General features: G+C 39.0%; 2 protein-coding genes across 5 annotated transcripts; both read right to left on the reverse strand.

Annotated features, from left to right (window-relative positions):
- Window positions 1-81: 81 nt before the first annotated feature.
- On the reverse strand, window positions 82-14,257 carry nrgnb (neurogranin (protein kinase C substrate, RC3) b). Of its 3 annotated transcripts, XR_266635.4 has the most exons (10): window positions 13,957-14,257; window positions 13,669-13,748; window positions 12,587-12,727; window positions 10,543-10,707; window positions 9,339-9,503; window positions 8,780-8,823; window positions 6,426-8,073; window positions 2,739-2,894; window positions 978-1,076; window positions 82-793 (listed from the first exon to the last, which is right to left on the reverse strand). XR_266635.4 is itself a non-coding variant. In XM_005455809.4 (9 exons), exons 1-9 carry the CDS (start codon window positions 14,108-14,110, stop codon window positions 1,053-1,055), a joined length of 2,577 nt encoding a protein of 858 aa, XP_005455866.1. In that variant the 5' UTR covers window positions 14,111-14,255; the 3' UTR covers window positions 82-1,052. The 3 variants fall into 3 exon arrangements, 2 of the variants coding, with proteins under 2 accessions (XP_005455866.1, XP_013130238.1); XM_005455809.4 differs by having other exon boundaries at window positions 82-1,076; window positions 13,957-14,255; XM_013274784.3 differs by lacking the exon at window positions 9,339-9,503 and having other exon boundaries at window positions 82-1,076; window positions 13,957-14,255.
- Window positions 14,258-14,363: 106 nt separating this feature from the next.
- On the reverse strand, window positions 14,364-17,305 carry LOC102081013 (uncharacterized). Of its 2 annotated transcripts, none has more exons than XM_005455812.4 (10): window positions 17,168-17,305; window positions 16,734-17,039; window positions 16,577-16,627; window positions 16,442-16,474; window positions 16,178-16,288; window positions 16,026-16,050; window positions 15,875-15,915; window positions 15,738-15,782; window positions 15,522-15,634; window positions 14,364-14,643 (listed from the first exon to the last, which is right to left on the reverse strand). In XM_005455812.4, the coding sequence occupies exons 1-10, from the start codon at window positions 17,214-17,216 to the stop codon at window positions 14,512-14,514; spliced, it is 906 nt and encodes a 301-aa protein (XP_005455869.1). In that variant the 5' UTR covers window positions 17,217-17,305; the 3' UTR covers window positions 14,364-14,511. The 2 variants fall into 2 exon arrangements, with proteins under 2 accessions (XP_005455869.1, XP_005455868.1); XM_005455811.4 differs by having other exon boundaries at window positions 16,172-16,288.
- Window positions 17,306-19,507: the final 2,202 nt, after the last annotated feature.

The raw sequence follows: 19,507 nt of genomic DNA on the forward strand, positions 1-19,507 counted from the left end.
CAAAAAAACCAAAAATATCAAGGATTTAATTCACGGACAAAGACTGAAGTGACAGACATTTTAAAACAGACATCTCACTGAATATTTAAGGTGGATTTATTAGTGTAATGCCACGTCTCTACACCGAAGTTCAGCAAGGTACTATTCAGTTTTTTTTGTTTGTTTTTTAAGCATGAAACCTCTGCACACAGTGACAATGGATTTCTACACACCCGATTTAACAGAAGTCAAACAAGTAAAACCCACCAACACAACAACAGAGCATACTGAACCAGTGTGTTATTATTTAAAGCTGTACCAAATGCATCTGGAGAAACAAATAAAGAGGAGTGTAAATTACTGCATGCGTACTGTTCTGGAAGATCAGATTTATAGAAAATGCTTGGAAATGTGGAAAGAGCAATTTCACTAACCATGTGACCAAAAAGATAAACAAATAGAACATACATAGCTACTTTTCTTTTGATGTTTTAATCAGTCTTGTAAGCAAGTCAAATAGGTCAATAACTGTCAAGATACAAGCACATCAGGAAACAATGCAAAATAAGAAGTCTTTTTAAGCCACTAATCACCCAACGTGATGCGTACGAGGTTTACACACAGAGCATATGAAGTGATCCATCCAAAAAAAGAAAGAAAGAAAGGGAAAAAAAAGCTCTGTTTAGCATTTAGAGGACATTCATTTTCACTTTCACAGATCATCGTCTAAAAACTAGCACACTACCAGAAGTTTCACAAGTACATGCAGTGAGTTGCAAATTCTGGGTCAAAGACATCCGTACTGATGAGGCTGCTGAAGAAGCAGAGAAGGAGTGTTAAAGTTCACAAAAAAAAGAGAAGAAAAAAAAGATTCACATAACACACCCTCAAAACTGTTCATTTTCTACTGCTAATTTGTGTTGAAAAAAAGACTCCTGGGGTAAAAAGGTCTGCCTGAAAGCCAGCCTAGCCAGCATATGCCGGCTGTCTCTCACTACCTTGCTTTGCCTCTTTCTCTTCATCCAGGTCGGGACAGGGGTGTCACTGCTCTGGCACAGATGTGTCGTCTCTCTCTACTGCCCCCGATCTTCCTGTCTCTAAAAACAGAAACAGGCATGGCAGTTATGCACCGTATAGGACTTGACGGAAACTTTAAAGTGAGCTTCTATTTAAGGGCGGTTTATTTCCGAGAAACATGACTCTTTCGATGCATATATATATATATCAAATATGATTAAAAGATATGTTTAATTTTAAAGAGATATTGCAACGCTTAGAACTTGATTCCTTATCATGGCTGATAAAACTGATGAGCACTTCAGCTGTAAAAAAGGGGGTCTGCCCCTGTGGGAGGTGCTTGTGACGCTTGGTTCCAGTACGACAGGCCCATTAATTCTGCTTGGCCCTCCAAAGCATATAGTGTACCTAATGCACCTGAAGCTATAAATACTTCTCCTACATAAGGATATAAGGCAGCCCGCAACTGGGTTAGGAAGAATCACTGACGTAGACGCCTTGTGTCAACCTCATCCCCAAAGAAAAAGCTCTTTTGTCTCACGGGGGAAAAAAGTGGCATTTTGAGAGCTGGGATTTAAAAGTTTTATATCTTAGAAGAGTTTCCAGTGGTCCAGATTTAAAAAGACAAACTATGATTTGAAGGAACGCAGATGTGCAGATTCAGTAGTTGAACTTTTAGTGTTTTTATCTTTGATCTTGGTTTGCAGAAGCAGAAAATCCATCTAAATGCAGCGTGTGCTCGAGCTGAAACAGAACAGGTCTTCACAGTTCTCCACGGTTGCTTGAAAAAAAAAAAAAAGCAACTGTGATAATGCAACTTGACATTTTTCAAACTAAACTGAACTCGGATTGAAGTCTTTTATCACTGGTGCTTTCACAGTAAATCTGAAAAGAGATTCATGTAGCAGAAAAAAATAATTCAAAGAGCCAATCATCTGTTGCTAAATGAGTCAGTTATGTATTTCATTAATCACACTTGGTTTGAGCCTCACAGGGCTCTAATAGGTATATTTAATTATGTATACAATTTAAATGGATTCTTTTCCTGCTGTGTAAATGGGGAAAAAATGGCTTGTGTTCCTGCGTTATGCAGCGTTTGGAACATCCCTAAAACATCAAACTAAATTATTTAACAGTAAGCCTAAAATTTGCTTGCTTATCATTTGGAGAATATTGAATTGCTTCAACTGCAAGACTCAAGAGACCGTTTACTAAAATGGCACTTTAGTGTCATTGTTATGTTACAAGGTTTTATTCCCCGTGGATAATATTGAATATTTCCAAGATTATACCTTCTAAAAAAAAAAAAAGGATGATAAAGTTTTGAATTAAAGAAAAAAATCCATCAAAAAAAAATTGGATTAGATCGGGCTTCATCACTACATCTGTCCATTGTGTTGTAGTTCTCGATATAGTAAAGTCAGATTCCAATCAGTATGCCGTTTTGTCGTTGAACAAGCTGTGCAATTCACAGCAAAAACGTAAAATTTTGTTATTTCGATTACAAATTAGGCTATAACATGATCAGGTCGTTTACAGCAGCGTGTGGTGTGACAAGCTTGACACGAGTCTGCAAAGTGACAAAGAAAAACTCTTGTTTTTTGGAGTACTGTAATTTTTTTCCTCATAAATTTACCTGTTTTCTTACCTTATTTCCCTCCTGTTGGGGCTGGCTATCTTTAAAGTCTTATCCCTAGATTCTACACCACTGACCTGTTGAACACATCCCCAGTGATGCTCACCTCCTCCCCTTCTGTTTTGTCCTCTGGCTTCAGCTTCTTGCGAGTCATGTGGCCACGAAAGCCAGCCTGAATCTTGGCAGCAGCCCTGTTGGCCTCAGGATCATCCAGGGGGATGTCCATGATGTCCTCCTCCTCCTGGGGCCGGCTGCACTCCTCCTGTGTAGAGGACCACAAAGTATGAGTTTATGATGGTAGAAGAGCATCATGTTCTTCTTCATGAAACACTGGTGGGATAATCTCATGTTCATAACAGATTGCAGAACCATATTTTGTAAAGTTAACCATAGATGCTGCACTGTCTTTTTTGACAGCAAGCAACTTGTTCATTCTTGCTCATTCTTGTTACACAACTTCACTGGGGCTCTCAGGAGGTCAATGGCCCACTTTTTCCTCACCCTTTCCCCTCTTGTCACATACTGCATATAAGACTGCTGATTTCATCGTTTAGCCTGGAAAAGCCATCATCTCTCATATCACAAAACATAAAGCAATGCACAAAATTGATGAAAAAGACTGTGTTGTAGTTTAATGGTTGTGGATAACTGTAGTTTCATCAAGCAAAGCTTAAGTGAAGTTAGAAGTCACCTTTCAAAGAAAAGATAAACTTGTAATTCTGCCGCATTCAGCGTAAAAAAAAGGATGACCCAGCGAAAGCGTCGCAGTCACAGCAGCCTCTCGTTCAGACACTAAAAGTACAGAATCCACTGTCCCAAAGGAAACATAGGGTGGGTGGAAGAGAAATTCTGGCTTGTCACAAACTGTCAGTGGAAGAGTGCCAAAGCTGTCGACGAGTTATGTAAACACCAATTCAAATTGTGTGGCAAACACATATCAGCTACACCCCGTGCTTCGCTTATGGTAACAGACTGACATTTCACACAAAGGCAGCCCACAGAATGATCCCACTGTCATCCCACTACCTTAGTGAAGCAGTGCATCATGTCTCCAGTGAAACCCCTCCAGTGTAGGAGTGTGACCACCCACCTGTTCAGCCAGCATTCATTAGCCTCTCTGTCTGACTGCTCAGTGAGCAGCCCGAATCCAGATCTTTCACAGCAGCAGAGGTGCAGGGTTGCTGCTGCACTGGATTTTTCTGGCAACACACCTTCTCAGTCTTACTGTTATTGAGTTCCTCAAGGGCTCTTTGATTTATTCTGACTCAGACTGATTTGAAATATTCTGGTGAAAATTCTCTTTTAATGTGATGAAAATAGCTCGAAATGTTTTATAACAAGCCTTTATGTGGAAAAAAATCATTATTTGAGGACCATGAAACCACAGTGGCTACCATATACTGCACTCAAGGCAAAAAGAAAAACACACACAGCGGTGTGCATCCGAGGACAACCACACACAGCATTCGGCAACTAACAAGCTAAAACTGTATATGCATCTACCTGTAAAACTGATCAGTGCCTAAAAATACATCGAAAAATATTTTTGAAAAAGTTCATCTGAAGCTCGTACTTACGTTATGACAGTCCATTTCTTACTCTCAGAGATGAGTTCAGTCTTCAGGTGAGATGACCTGCTATGACTTCTGTGCCCGAATTTCTATGTGGACCAAGCAAAAGCTCTCTTTAAACGAGTCTCCGGTATAATACAGATGTCTCACTGGCTCTTACTAACAATCACTGTATGTTCAGTAACACCCGCTCACGCACAGAGTGAGAGAGAGAGACATACAGTGAGAGGGAGAGAGAGGGAGAGCGGCAGCGAGGGAGCGATTGAGAGAGGAAGAGGAAGGGAGGGAGGGAAAGAGAGACCTCCTACAAACATAACAGCATGTGTTCATCTTTTCAGTCTCATTAGGGTTTCTGACCTACTGTGTTCATTTTACAGTTACAAACATGTAACAGAGCTCAACATTCACTAAGAACAACCTGACGACTTAAGTAAACGAAACAGGCCGGGCTGTGCTGTATTTCTCTCTCAGCAATTTATAGCTTGACAGTCTTTCCCACAAATTAATTCATCCTGGATGTAAACTAGGAAAGACTACCACATGCACCAAGCACCATTAAAATTCACACAAGTTGCAGTGTTACAATAATAAACTCCCCAAATAAAAACAAGTGACAAACTTGGAATTACTATGTAAACCAGATGGCCATAAAACAATAATTGCTGACTTTGAAAATTCTACAAATAGTGTGAAAATAAAACTGTGTAAGCATCTTGGGCTATTTTACACTAGGAGGTGTTATAAATTTATTAGAGGCAGAGTGAGCTAACAGCCCTCTCCATCCCTCTGATCCCAGCTGGTATGGCCGCCCACACTCCTCTGCCAGCCTCAGAGACAAGACGGAGAGAGAGGGAGAAACAGAAAACATCCATTTATCTGAGTTATATCTCTGACATTAACTCTCTCCTGCTGGTTTGCTTGCCATTCACATTCAGACAATATGCTAAGTTATGCAAACGCCTAATTTCACTGGGCTGACCTGCTTTATCGATCAGCTAACTTTCTCAAACTGGGTATTTATATTCACTGGAATGAATTAAGAAGTCGATCCTGCTTTCATGAGTGCATCTAACACAGTATTGAGATGATTAATGTATAGGAATTTCATTGTGGGCAGCTGTAAATAGTTAAAAGCATAAAAGTCCAAACATTACAGGGGAGTACTGCTAGGTTACTGCTTGAGCAGCTGGGATTTACATTTATACACTCCACAGTTTTGCTGTGTTTCAGCTAAAGTCAAATCCATCGCTAGGTAGAAAAATACAGAAACTGATGTTTAATCACTCGGTTAAAACTGTTATTAAGGTAGATTACTGATACAGAGGGTGCCTAGCAACTATCAGCATCACCATCTCCTATTAATTCCATGACGACATGAAGAGAGCAGGATGGTGAGGGGTTACCATAGTAACATCGTCAGTACCCCTTCCTACACTCCTACTTTGTGTGTGTGTGCGCGCGTGTGTTTGGAGTCCTGTTGGTCCAGACAAATCAGACGGGGCTAACTGTGACAGCAATAAAAAAAATTACTGGCTTAATTCACAAGACAAATTGTTTAGTTGGTCTTTTATGATGACAGATTAGAGAATCAAGGTTCAATCTGTGGAGGCAGTGGAGGCTCCCAGGAGGAGAGTTGATCTGGCACTGACTGAGCCGGCGTGCTACAGTTTTTATGAGCATGCGGCAGGAGCCAAGGCCTCTGACGGCCTCTTCCACACGCCCAAATGTGAAAAAAAAGACTGATTGCGCTGAACTTTGGATGTGAAATTCCTGTAGATTTCAGCTGAGATAATGACATTCAAAGTATAAGTGCAAACTACCATAAGTCATCCAGAAAAGGAACTATTTCGAAGGTATTTTCAATCACCCACCCCCAGATCCACCAAGGGAGAAGAAAATGAAGGCCTCTGTTGATCAGGCTTGTCCTTACAGAGGTTATTTATATAGGCTACCTGAGACAGGAATGGAAACAGAACAGACTGTAGCCTAGCTAAACCCATCTCTGTGTCAAACATTCATCCTCAGCTGGCTAACAGAAAGTGGAGGGCATGAAGTTAGCTGCAAGAGCGTGTGTTGAACTCAGTTTATTGCTAATTTTTTAATAGGGTCATGTCTTTACTGTGTACAATTACTAATTAATACCTTTAAGATGCAAAGTAGCTTTCACATTTTAACGATAAAGGGAGGAGTGAACACCCAGTGTTAAAAAGAATCAAGATTACCTTGTCAGTACTCTCTTCCACTGTGGTGTCCTCAGGTAGCCCTTCTTCTCCTTGGTGGACATCAGCAGCCCAATCTGCACTGTGAGGGAGCGTGATGTTCTCCTCCTCTTGCATCGTGGCACTTTTCTCTTGTATTTCAGAGTCAGTCATCCCCTCTCCAAGTTCCTCTCCTTCCTTTGATGTGACCTCTTTTTCTTCCACTGTGTCCTCTGGCTGCGACCATACAAGTGTTCTCTGACTCTCCTCGTTCTCCTCCGGTTGATGTTGCGCTCTCTCCTCAAAGACTTCTCTCTCTGCCCCCATTCTAGCCATTGATGTATTTGACTGGGTTACTTGTGATGAATTATTTTCCGCCCCACCATCATTAATTTCCTGATCCCTTGTCTTACTGTAAACCTTCTTGTAAGTTTCTTCGATATCTCCTCCAACCACATCTGTCACATGACCTTCTTTGAAATCAGGGTCATCTGTCTCTTTTTCTGAATCCTCACTCTTGAGAAATATGGCCTCACTTAGCAGCTCATTATTTTCAATTGCAGGATTGGTTTCATACTCTTGGTTCTCTTTTTCTGCCTCTGTGCTATGCTGATTTAATGAGCTGGTGTCTTCACCTTTTTCCTTTTCATCATCATCATCACTTAAATTGAGGTCATCTGTCCATTTGGCCCTGTTAACTCCCTTTTCAGCTTCATGTTTATGGCTGTCTTGTGTATCAGCAACATAGTGGCCAGTTGTAATTGCAGTAAGATCCTCTGACTCTTCCTTCTCTCGTATTTCTAATACGTCCATCTGTAAGGCATCTATTGAACTCTGTTCCTCTGGCTGTTTCCCCGCAGCCTCACTAATCTGCTGAGCTTCTGGAACATCTTCAAAGCTAATTTCAACCAAAGAATCCTCCTTTGGAATAACATTACCATCTAAGCTACGCCTGCTATGAGCTAAACTTTCATGAGTCTCCCCAGAATAAGCTTCAGTCTCTGTTCTTTCCTCTTTGGCTTTGTCTGGCTGATCCGCTGCTTGTTCTCGGTTGTTCTCAGTGATTTCAGCTTGAGCCACTGACGATTTTACAAGAATGTCCTCCGGCTGGTGTTTTAGATTTTCTTCAGTAACATGTGTAACATTCTCAGCAGTTGCTCCTTTCATTGTTCCCTCTGTTCCTTCAAGCTCTGCAGCGCACACATCCACATCAGCTAGGCCAGAATACTGAATGACTTCCACTGGCTCTACAACTTCAGTATTTTCCTCTTCTCCTGAATCAACAAGCTCCTCGTGTGCAACTGCCGGTCCTCGTTTGTTACCTTCCTCATCTTCTGATGCTCTTAACTCCAGAGCACACACATCCACATTTGACAGCCCTCTGAATGATGACAAGTCAGTGGGCTCTAACTCTGAGTGAGGTATATTTTGGTCTGGAACAGGGATGCTATCCGTTTCATTAGCCGCCCTGTCAACTTGATCAAATACAGTTACTGCTGGATTGCTGTGCTTGTCTGTGCCACTCGGTTCCTCTGACTGTGCAGCTGCAGTTGGGAACCTGTAGACTGACTCTTCATTGCCTGTGTTTTCAGTCTTTTCTGAGATATTAGGTTGCGAGATTTCATCTGAATGACTTGATTCGTCTTCAATACGGGACTCAAATGATTTTTCTCTAAAAAGTAAAAATAGAACTTATGTAATTAAAATGTTCATGAGATAACAGAGCAAAATGATGCTTTTCAAAAGAGAACATGTAATGATGCCTCTGTAAAACTCATCTGCAAATTATGCTTATCTTCCTGCAGCTGGTGGCCTTTTTTTGATGAGTTCTTCCCTTTCTCCTCAACCTTGGCACTGCAAATCTAACAGTGCCTCCATTACTAATGCTGATGAGCGTCTGGTATTCTAGGCTTTTGTTCCACAATGTATTTTCCCTTTTCTTGATAACATCCTCTGAAAATGCCAAATTTCTATAGGATGTGTGGCTATTAAATAAAGAGAATGAACTAAATGTAAGCTTAATACTGAATTAGCAACATTAATTAATTGCAAACCTTCTTTCACTACAGTATTAATTTTAAAATACTGATTATTTCTGGTTTTAAAAAAGTTCAGCTTCCATGAGACTATTATAGTGTATGTCAAAAAAAATATTATTGTGATTGGGAGGATAACTGCAGTCACGTGACTAGTTTTCAACAGCAACACAAAACCACAACTGTGCCTACATAAAACCTTAAACCAAATGACTCCAGAAGCACTTCAGCAGCAAAAAAAACAATGCTGTATTTCATCATCACTCTTCTCTCTCCTTTCCCTCTCGTTCCTCCTCTCCCTTTCCCCTCGTGCCTCCTGACTGCACATCACATGAGACTCACTCGGAAACGGTCACCTCTGTTGCCGTTTCTTTTGAAGTGTTAGTCTGAAAAACAAACAAACAGACACAAAGAAAAGTCTGCAATGGTGAACTGAAAGTAGCTGCTGAATGGAAACAATCTGCTTTGATTTGCAAATTATTTAAACTCTATAATTAGTTGGAAGAAAGACATCACGTCGAGTGCTGAAATTGAGAATTGTTTATATCTTCTGAAAAATGCCGTGCTGATTTGTATATTGATTGGCAGCCGTGTGGTGATATATATTTTTTCTAATTTAAGAAAGGGACAATAAAACACCTTAAATGTAACCCTTAAACATCATCCCAAAGCCTTTCAGTTCAAATTTATTACTTTAATCTCAGAAAGTTTTTTCCAAAAAGAATAAAGTGGTTTATGCTTAAATAGCCATTTTCTCCATGACTTACCTTAGATCCCTAAGTGTAGTTGCACCTAATGCGATTAGCCCTCTTTAACTGTCTTATATCTCTTATCCGAAAGTTCTACAACACTGACCTGAGTCCCCTCGGCTGCTGTTAAACACATTTCCTGTGTTGCTTACCTTTTCCTCTTCTATTTTGTCCTCTGGTTTCAGCTTCTTACGATCCATGTGGCCACGAAAGCCCACCTGAATTTTAGCAGCAGCCCTGTTGGCCTCAGGGTCATCCAGGGGGATGTTCATTATGTCCACAATGTCCTCCTCTTTCTGGGGCTGGCTGCCCTCCTCCTGTGTAGAGAGCCACCAAGTATGAATTTATGATGGTAGAGGAGCAGATTTCATGCTCATATGGGAACGAGTTTCTTCATCAAACACTGGAGGAAGAATCTCATGCTTAACAGATTGCAGCACCATATTTTGTGAAGTTAACCATATATGCTGCACATTCGTTTTTCTTTTTTTGACAGCAAACAAATTGTGGTTATTCTTGTTATTAAGTAACTGCAATGGGGCTCATTGTCACTTCAAAAGCCAACACCATTGCCACAGGTGTAGAAAATAAAACAGCAGCCATTCAGTCTGCCTTTACAAACATTTGTGAAAAAGCTCTCATCAAAATGTTTTATCACTAGCAGTTTTGCCATATATCTGGAAGCAGATATACCAGAAAAAAAGAACCGAAAGAGTAAATCACCTGTGGTTAAATTAGTCAGTTATGTTTTTCATTAATCTCAGCCTCAAAAAGGCTCTAAAAGGTGTATTTAATTATGTATACCACTTAGAGGAATTATTTTCCTGGAGTGTAAATGGGAAAAAAATGGCCTGTGTTCCTGCATTATGGAGTAAATGGAACCACCTTGAAACATCAAACTATGCTAGTAATTATTGAAGAACATGTCAAAAGTTTTTTTCTTATCTTATATAGAATATGGAATTGCTTTAGCTGCAAGACCCAAGAGACTGTTTCGTAAGATGGCACATCATGGCTATTTTTATGTTACAAACTTTCAGCCTCCTTGGATGGTCTTGAATATTTATATAAGGTTTAAAGTCTTGAATTTATGAGAAAAAATAGATTGTGTTTTTGTCCATAAACCTCATTACTTCATAAAACCTCAAATGCAAACTGGGAAAACTCAAAAGTGCTCTGTGTAAAATACAACAGTATGAATGTAAGTGGCAGTTTCCTTATAACTTATCTTATTTCACTCAGTGTAGTTGTTGTACCTGATAGGATTAGCCCTCTTTAACCGCCTTACATGTCTTATCCCAAAGTTGAACACCACTGACCTGAGGCCCCCTGGCTGCTATCTCCAATTTTACTTACCTTTTCCTCTTCTATTTTGCCCTCTGGTTTCAGCTTCTTACGATTCATGCGGTCACGAAAGCCAGCCTGAATTTTGGCAGCAGCCCTGTTGGCCTCAGGATCATCCAAAGGGATGTCCATGATGCCCACGATGTCCTCTTCCTTCTGGGGCTGGCTGCACTCCTCCTGTGAAGAGTACCACAAAGTATGATGGTAGAGGAGCAGATTTCATGCTCATATGAGAAAGTTTTGCTGTGTGAAACACTGGTGGGAGAATCTCATGCTTAACAGACCGCAGGACCATATTTTCTAAAGTTAACCATAGATGCTGTACAGTCTTTTTTTTTTTTGACTCAAGTGAACTGTGCTTACAGAGCTTCTCATCGTCTTTACATAACTGCAATTGGGCTCACTATCACCTCAAACCAGTGTACTTCTAGTCACAAGCACAGACTAACGGGGATGGTTGCTGAAAGGGCATCCAGTTTAAAATCTTTGCCAAATCGAACAAACATCAAGAATGAGATTTTGCATACCGGATCAGTTGGGGCCCAGGTTAACAATGACCGTCTCTGGTGCTGTTTGCCAACAGGGTGCTGGTAGAAACTGTGCTACTGTTAGCCAAAGACAAATGAAGAGTAAAGAGGGAAGGCATGTTAAGAGGCAGTGAGAGAGAAGGAAAGCAAAACAGATTACATATGTGTGAATTAGAGGGAGACAGGTCTAAGTGAAGCTGCAAGGAGTAGAGGTAGCGAAGGTATATGAGTTTAAGAAGAAAAGAATGCAGGAAGGGTGGAGTGGGAGGGGATGAGTGTCAGAGATGATTTGTGACAGAAGGATAGCATAGAAATGAGTATATCACAAGGTCAGCTCAGGTAGAGCAGCTTGGAGACAAAGTTAGAAAGGCAAGGCTGGTTAGAATGGTTAGGACATGAACAGAGGAGGGATATACTGGACAAAAGGTGCTAAATATGGAGCTATCCAGCAGGAGGAAAAGAGGAAGACCACAGAGAAGATTTATGGATGTAGTGAAGGAGGACATGCCGGGGGTCTGTGATAAAGGAGGATGCTGACCACAGGGTGAGATGGAAACAGATCCACCGTGGTGAGCTCTGAGGAAGAAGAAGAGGAAGAGGAAGAGGAAGAAGAAGAAGAAGAAGAATATACGATTTAAACTGATTCTTATTCTACTGTGTAAATGGAAAAATGTTTTGTGTTCCCACATTAGTCAGTATTTGGAACATACCTAAAACATCAAACTATGTTAAATTGCCTAACACCATGCATAAAATTTGTTTGCTTATCATGTATCGATTATTCAATAGCTTTAATCGTAGGACTCAAGTGATGTTTTATTAAGATGGAACATTAGTGCAACTAATCCTTGAATAGTCATGAATATTTCCAGAAAGTACAAAACCTTGAATCTATGAGAGAAAAATTGTGTTTTTGTCCTTAAACCTCATTATTTCATCAGACAGATGCAAGACTCAAACTGGGAAACATAAAAGTGCTCTTGGTAAAACACAGCAGGATGACTGTAAGAAGCAATGGTCATATTGGTCTATTGCAATGTAGGAGTAGTACTAAAGTTGGATCTTTGCCGTCTTGCTGTTGAACAGGCTGCCCAATTCATGGAAATGTCTCTTCAAATTTCCTTATTATGACTGCGCTTAAGTCTGTGGTGCAATGAGCTTGATCCAAGTTTGAAGAATGAGGAAGAAATACTAATTATTTTCACTTATAATTTTTTTTGCTTTAATTCTCAGAACATTCCTACTTTATCTTTTGTAAAACTGAGTTTTTCCCCTTAAATTTTCCTCTTGCATCAAAGACAATATCAAACATTTTATTTAGTAAATTCATTTTTTTAATCTCTGAAAATTATCCCTAAAATGTTGAATTGGTTTATGCTTAAACAACTAATTAATGTTTTTAATTACCTTATTTCATTACATCTAATTGTTGCTCCCGATGGGATTAGCCCTTATTAAATGCCTTATATCTCTCATACCTAAGTTAAGTGCACCTGATTGCTGTTGAACACATCTCCAATATTGCTCACCTTCTCTCCTTCTTCTTTGTCCTCTGGTTTCAGCTTCTTACGATTCCTGTGGCCACGAAAGCCCGCCTGAATTTTGGCAGCAGCCCTGTTGGCCTCGGGATCATCCAGGGGGATGTCCATGATGTCCACAATTTCCTCCTCCTGTTTAAAGGAGTTTATGATAGTAGAAGAGCAGATTTAATGGTCACATGAGATTTCTTTTCTCTGTCAAACACTAGTGGCAGGATCTCAAGCTTAGCAGATTGCGGGACCACATTTTGTAAAGTTAACCATATATGCTGCACTGTCTTTGTTTCAATTCGCATTGGAGGGTTAGGGGTTTTGTAGCATGAACAGCCTGTTTAAAGTCATAGCAGAGGGAATCAATCTAATTTAAGTCCAGAGTTTGACTAGGTAACTCCAAAACCTTCATTTTGTTTTTCTGAGCCATTTAGAGGTGGACTTACTTGTCTTTTATATGCAGACCTTGTTAGTTCATGTGTTTCAGACCATGGCATGACACCAGGTAGGTTTTTCTCATAATAAATGAAATCTTTTTTTGGAAACATTTAAGTGCGACAAACTAAAAAATAATTAAAATGAGAAAGCACTGTATTTACAACAGCACGCATCTGCAGTAATAGTCAGAGAGCTAAACTGGCGTTATTGCAGTTAAAACCTGGCATCTAATAAAAACTTCTGGCCCATTGCGAACCACAATATATGAAAAAAAAGAAAGAAAGAAAAAAAAACAACTGTTGGAATAATATGTCAAGCAACTAAAGGCAACATATGCTTTCAAAACTAGCCCCGCAGTTTTCTTGGTGATTCTTTTCTTTTTTTAATGTTTTGTCTAATTAAACATGAGCAGATATTACATTCATATAAAATTCTAATTATGTTAAATTTAAAGTTATTTTCAGCTTTAATATCTGTTGCTACCATTTTCAAGTAAACACAGAATTGAATTTTCTTTGGTCTTATTGAGTATTTTGTATATCACTGCATTTTGTTTCGTGTTACAGTTTACACAGCAGTCCAATTCTTTGGAGAATGAGGTTGCAGAAGTATGGTGCGATTATTACCTAAACCTAGACAACTACCTCAGGTTTCTTGAACGCATGGTTGTTGTAGAATCTATCTTCCAGTTTAGCAGCCCACTCGGCAGGGTCCATGCCACTCTCTGCAATGACAGAAAAGCAGTCCTTTTCAGGTCAATTCAATTTTATTTATATTACACAAAGTCACAAGAACATGCTAGTAATTTCGAGGTACTAATGGGAAATATGTTAGGCAAACTATTAAAAGTATTTAGCGAAGAAACATACACAAACCTTTAAACGGGCCATACTGTCACTTCATCACGTTAAAAGTTAGAAAGTTATAATTACCTTCTCTTTCTTTGAGAAGAGCTTCGAAGTACTGCGCGGCATATTTGGGGATGTCTTCAGGCTGGTCTCGTAGGACTTCTCGGGTCAGTCCCTCTAGAATGGTACCAAATCCTCGCGGGACCCGCAGGTGAGTGTTTGAGAACGGTACTGCCATTTTTTAAGGGGGCACTAACGTCTGTGACAACTAGCTCTAACCGACTCTCATTAACTGACTTCAGAATACCAGAAACCTTAACAAAATTTTTTTATGAATTAGTCACAGTGGATACCTAAAAACTGGCAGCAACCCCAAACCAACGCTTCACCCCGGAGAGTTTTGTTGATAGTTGTTTCTAAGCAACGACTAGTGCTACTACGGCCATCACGAAGGGTCAAATGACATGAAAGTCAAGAATTTACAGCTTTATTGAATATAAATGCTCAATACAGATACACCACGCGAACAATAGAATAAAAAAGCATAAATGGAAAACAAATACATCCTTCAAAACCATATATACATAAAAAACCATATCTCTATTTTTTCTTCACATTCCTCTGCAGCAACAGTCGAAGTCAGGCGTAGGTGATGACTGCATACTCAGAGTTGGTGCTCATCTTCCGGCTGACCTCTCTGACCTGGGGAACATGCAGTCTGTCAGCTGAACGAGAGGCCTGCAGGTGACACCTCGGGTTATCTCCCCACCGCTGGAGGGGAAGAAGGAAAAAAAAGACCCCTAATGTGTTCGTGCTATAAACAGAGTTTTTATACTTTCGCATTTTTTATTAGCTTTTATTTTTTTTAAATTTTAGTTTAAGTTAAGTTTTAGACTTTTTAAAATATACGTTTATGTTGGTCATATACCAGAACCAAGATTAATGGAAATCAGCACAGGTATTACAATAAAAACAGAACTTTAAAAAAAAACAAAAAAAAACTTGACTCAGTCTGGTAGACATTCAAAGTTTTAGTAATCAAAACCTCATCAGATAAACTGTGGTAACATTTTTTTTTTTTTTTTTTTTTTTTTTACCAAACTAACAATTACTAAAACTTCCTCTCTATATTTTTTTATTTTAGTTTATTAATTTTTCAAGTTTGTGTTTTTATTTGAGTTGATTAAAGTTTTTTCACACCCACTTTTAGTTTTTAGTTAACCTTTAGTTAGATAAAATAACCCTGGTTGCAGGCTTTTCTGTTTTTTTTTCTAAATTATCAAAGCACATCTATAGAAAGTAACCACTTAAAAGTAGGTAACCACTCAAAAAATTGCTTTGCACACATGCCTTACAATTACACGTGAATAAAAAAACCACCACCAAAAAACCTTAAAAAGTATTCTCTTTTTGCTTATAGCTTTATTTATAGCATTCCTCACATATGAAATTGGTAAAAGAAACTTTTTGAACAAGTAAGATGAACACGTGAATTTTCTGATATAAAATGAATCTCATTGCTTATATATTCGGCAATTTAGCAATTCAGAATCATGCAAATAGCTGGTAATAGAGCATGGGAAATAAAGTTTTGAGTCTGAGCTCAGTGAAACACAAGTAACAAACATGTTTACTACTTTGTCTCTCACCTCTTTTTGGTCTCCGGCTATCAGGTAGCCGACCTGAGTGAGTTCTGGTGTGCTGACACCACGGACAGTGATCATAATGTCAGCATAAGGAACTTCAGTATCACTCTCATTATCTGGGTCAGAGAAAGCATTTGTTTCATTAGTTCTTGTCTTTCTTTCTATACGGTAGATGATGATATGGTGTCATTCAAATGAAAAGTGTTGAGATTGTCTTACCTGGTGGAGGAATCCTCAAAGTCACCCTTTCACTTTGTGTTGACCCTGAGAAATAGGACTGGTATGAATAATAGAAGGAACAAATATTTTGAAGCTCTTATTTGTCGCTTTTACATTTGATATTTAAAACTGTTTACCCTTTATCTGTAGCTGAGCTACATGTGGTGATTGTGGTGAGCTGAAAAGGAAAACAAATAGCAAAAGTCCAATAAAGAATATTGCAAGTCTAACATTTACAGGTAATTGAACACAGATTTAAATAAAGAGAAGTTCTTAAATTGTACTCACTCCAATTTGGACACGACAGGCTCCTCTGGAATATGAGATATTATTGATATAATGTTAAATAGTTATACGGACACAGTTGTGTATATTTTATCATTCAGAACTTTTTAAAGCTGGTGTATGTTCACAGTGTAGTATCTTGTGATCACCTTTACCGTTCCAGTTCTGTCTGTTCCGATTAAAACACAGGTATAGAGCCAATGCTGCAAGAACCAGGGCTACGGCTACGGAAACTGTTGCCAAAACCTTAATTCCAGTAAATTCTCCTGTTAACATGGAAACAACAGTATTAACTTAGACTGAACTGGATCGAAAGGCAAACATTTACTTCTCCCTTCTCCATACAGATGTTAATAAGTATTAACGATGTTTTTCTTTGAAAGTTTTCATAATATCCCTGTTTCAGAGTCCCATCTCACCTCCAGGTGAATTTGGCTTGGCAGGAAAAGATACTGAGGAATGAAGAATGCAATATATTAAATAAAAGTCATGCTCAAAAATGTTCAGCTACAGCTATGGAAAATTTTGCATCTCTTCAAATCACAGCTTCTTACCATTTTTGTTGTCATTTTTTGGAGCATCTGTGCTTGGAAGACTTCTCTGAGCTGAAAAAAAGGAAAAATTAAAGTGAAATCCAATTTGCTTACTTCTTTATTGCCAGCTGTCCTAAAGAGCAGCTGCCCATATTTGCATAAACTAAAGTTTATCTACCTCGAAGCTGAAGCAAAAAGAGACGCTCTGTTTTTTGTTGAAGCTGAGGATCCTCTTTATCTTCTGTGTAGCAAGTGTAGTTCTTTTTCAGATCTCCCATGGAAACATTGGTGAGACAAAGAAACACTGTGCAAAAGCTGCCTTCTCTAAACATCGTGTGACAGCCAGAGATGTCAAACGCTTTACTCCAGTAGCCATGAACGAATCCACTGGAGCAATTGTAAGTGCAGTTTAATGTAACGGAGTCGCCCAACTCCACAGTCACTAAATCAACGGGTGTCTTCATGTAAATACAGCTTACACAATCTGTGAAGAGACAATATTTTATCTACATTGCACGAAAAATGTTACCTCAAATAGCCTGCATTTGTCTAAATAAATGTGTTTGAAATATCTAAAGCCTAGGGCAATAACAAACATCATATAAACTTTACCTCGTGTCATCCAAAAAAAGAGTAAAGTGAAACAGATTGAGCTCATCATTGCTGTTTTCTGTTTTTCTAATTTTCTCCTGCCTCAAAAGATGAAACTGGATCTGTTGTGCTCTGTAGGCTGGTGTTGCATGCACCTGCACAAACACACTTAAGTACCCACAAACATGTTCCAACGCTTGAGTAAGGGTACAGGAAGTGGTAACTCAAAGATTACGTTGCTGTTTAAAAATATTCACAACTTTCCATTTATTGCACCTGACATCCTGCAAAGTGCAGGTGCGAAAATAAGGAACATGACAATATACACACTATTATATTTAGATGCAGACAATTTTTATTTATGCATTTGATACCTTTCTTTAAAAAGATGCATGGTTGCAGATTCACTAGTCCTCACCGCACCCACAGAGGCTGTATTTGAATTTCTGTTTACACTGTAATTAAATAACTTATCCTAAAATGTTTACCCGGTGAAAATATAATTGGTCTTATATGATGAAACGTTTAATGTTTGGCAATGGAATTGATTTAATCTCATTTTTAATACCTTAAAAAAACAGTTTCTTCTTTATTACGTCTTAATGACTTACAAGAGCAACATAAATAATTTAAATGATCCACCAGCAGAGACACCATCTAGTTGAACTTCAACGCGTCATGCATTATTGAAAGAAGCAGATATAGTTACCGAACATTACTGCACACTATTGTCAGCTAAAGCAACCACCTGGGAATCAGATTTCATGCACGTTTCACTTTTAGTGGCTGGGGGCCTCTCACTTTCAAGTCTTTAAACGATCACTCTGGGAGACTAACTCCATTAAGTCTTTAACGTTAACTTAGTTGTTACCAACTTCTCAGTGATTCAGCAATAATGTGTTCATGGGAAATAATGCACCTGCGCTGCTTTTTAGCTTTGGCTATCTTTTTGCTGCGGACAGAGTCTGGAGTTTCTTCAGGTAAGCAACTCCTTTTTAAATATTGACAAATTAAACTAAGTAACTACCAAAACCACACTGACTACACAAGCATGTTCTATCTATTGTTCTAACAATAATTTATGTAACGCCTGAAGGGAGTGCAGACTTCCCCCTCAGTGAGGAAACAGATGTGGATCAGTGTCCAGGAGGAAAATACTTCTCCCACCAGCTTTGCTTAGACTGTCCCTCTGGTCATTTGTGAGTCATCAACCATTTTTGAACTGTTAGATCTGTATTCTTTCACTATATTCTCATAAATAGATGCAGTGCTAGTATAAAAAAAGACAATGCTGGCTCATTTGAGCAGCATGTAGATAAGAAATAAAAGACAAAAACAGTGAAATTTGCTATTAGTAAGAGAGTTTTCTATAAAATGGATAATAAATTACCTTATTTTTGTTTTATAGCTGCTCTGGCAATTTGTCTGCACCGCAGAGATGCCCAGCAGGAACATTCAACATGTACACAGGGAAGAGCAGTATCACTGACTGCAAGGTAAGACATGTTAATGCAAAACAAAACAACAAAAGCACTTCTGGCTTCATGCTTTATTTTCAAATTAAGAGAAATTGCAGTTTTCAACTACAGTATGATGACTTGTCATAGCAGAGCCCATAGAAGAGCCAAAGTGAAGACAAGTGACTGCAGAGCGATGCAAGAATTAATAATTAGTTACAAAGCTGTTTCGTTGTCATCGTGTGTGCTCTTATTGCTCATTTCTTTATGTCACAGCCTTGTTTTCCAGATCTCATCAGTTCAGAGGAACGAGTGGATTGTAAGCTGTGTCCTGCAGGCTTCTCATGTGATCCAACCATTGGAATTCTTTACTTATGCCCCCCAGGACAGCATTCACCAGAGGGGGTCCTGCAGTGTCTGAGCTGTCCTGTGGATTCTGTCTGCACCTCGGGTTTCCCTTATAGGGTCAGACCTAATAATAGTGGATAAGAAGTTAAATCCTCCAACATTCTGTGCATTTGAGGCAAAAGTTGAAACAATTTAATATATATTCTTTTTTTTCCTTCTCTTTTGTCAACATGTCCTATAGTGTGGACCTGGCAAGGAGCCCAATCCAGATCACACCGTGTGTAATGACTGTCCTCCGGGCTTTTATTCTACTATGTGTACGATCCAGTGTCTGCAGTGTCCAGCAGGTATAAAAGACAATAAACATAAATTTTCTGCTCCCAAACATTTAAAGAACTTTGATATAACTAGCTTTATTTACAACTAAAAAGTTCTCATAAAAATGTAAAAAACACTTTTTTTCTTAGGAAGTTACTGTCCAGATAGTGGAATGTCACAGCCACTTCCCTGTCCTCCTGGTTGGTCTTCTACACCTGGACAGGCTTACTGCAGCAGC

The sequence above is a fragment of the Oreochromis niloticus genome, linkage group LG14, assembly GCF_001858045.2.
Source record: "Oreochromis niloticus isolate F11D_XX linkage group LG14, O_niloticus_UMD_NMBU, whole genome shotgun sequence".
Lineage (NCBI taxonomy): Eukaryota > Metazoa > Chordata > Actinopteri > Cichliformes > Cichlidae > Oreochromis > Oreochromis niloticus.

What these genes read in the sequence shown, in the direction of transcription:
- nrgnb (XM_005455809.4), bottom strand. Translation starts at nt 14,110, where the DNA reads ATGGCAGTACCGTTCTCAAACACTCACCTGCGGGTCCCGCGAGGATTT. An exon ending in GCAAAATAGAAGAGGAAAAG is followed by an intron (nt 9,504 to 10,542) that starts GTAAGTAAAATT and finishes CTCTCTACACAG; the next exon opens with GAGGAGGGCAGCCAGCCCCA. An exon ending in TGGAAGAGAGTACTGACAAG is followed by an intron (nt 2,895 to 6,425) that starts GTAATCTTGATT and finishes TCCTCTACACAG; the next exon opens with GAGGAGTGCAGCCGGCCCCA.
- LOC102081013 (XM_005455811.4), bottom strand. Translation starts at nt 17,216, where the DNA reads ATGATGAGCTCAATCTGTTTCACTTTACTCTTTTTTTGGATGACACGA. An exon ending in AGCTCAGCTACAGATAAAGG is followed by an intron (nt 15,783 to 15,874) that starts GTAAACAGTTTT and finishes CCTATTTCTCAG; the next exon opens with GGTCAACACAAAGTGAAAGG. An exon ending in TAGCCGGAGACCAAAAAGAG is followed by an intron (nt 14,644 to 15,521) that starts GTGAGAGACAAA and finishes CTTCCCCTCCAG; the next exon opens with CGGTGGGGAGATAACCCGAG.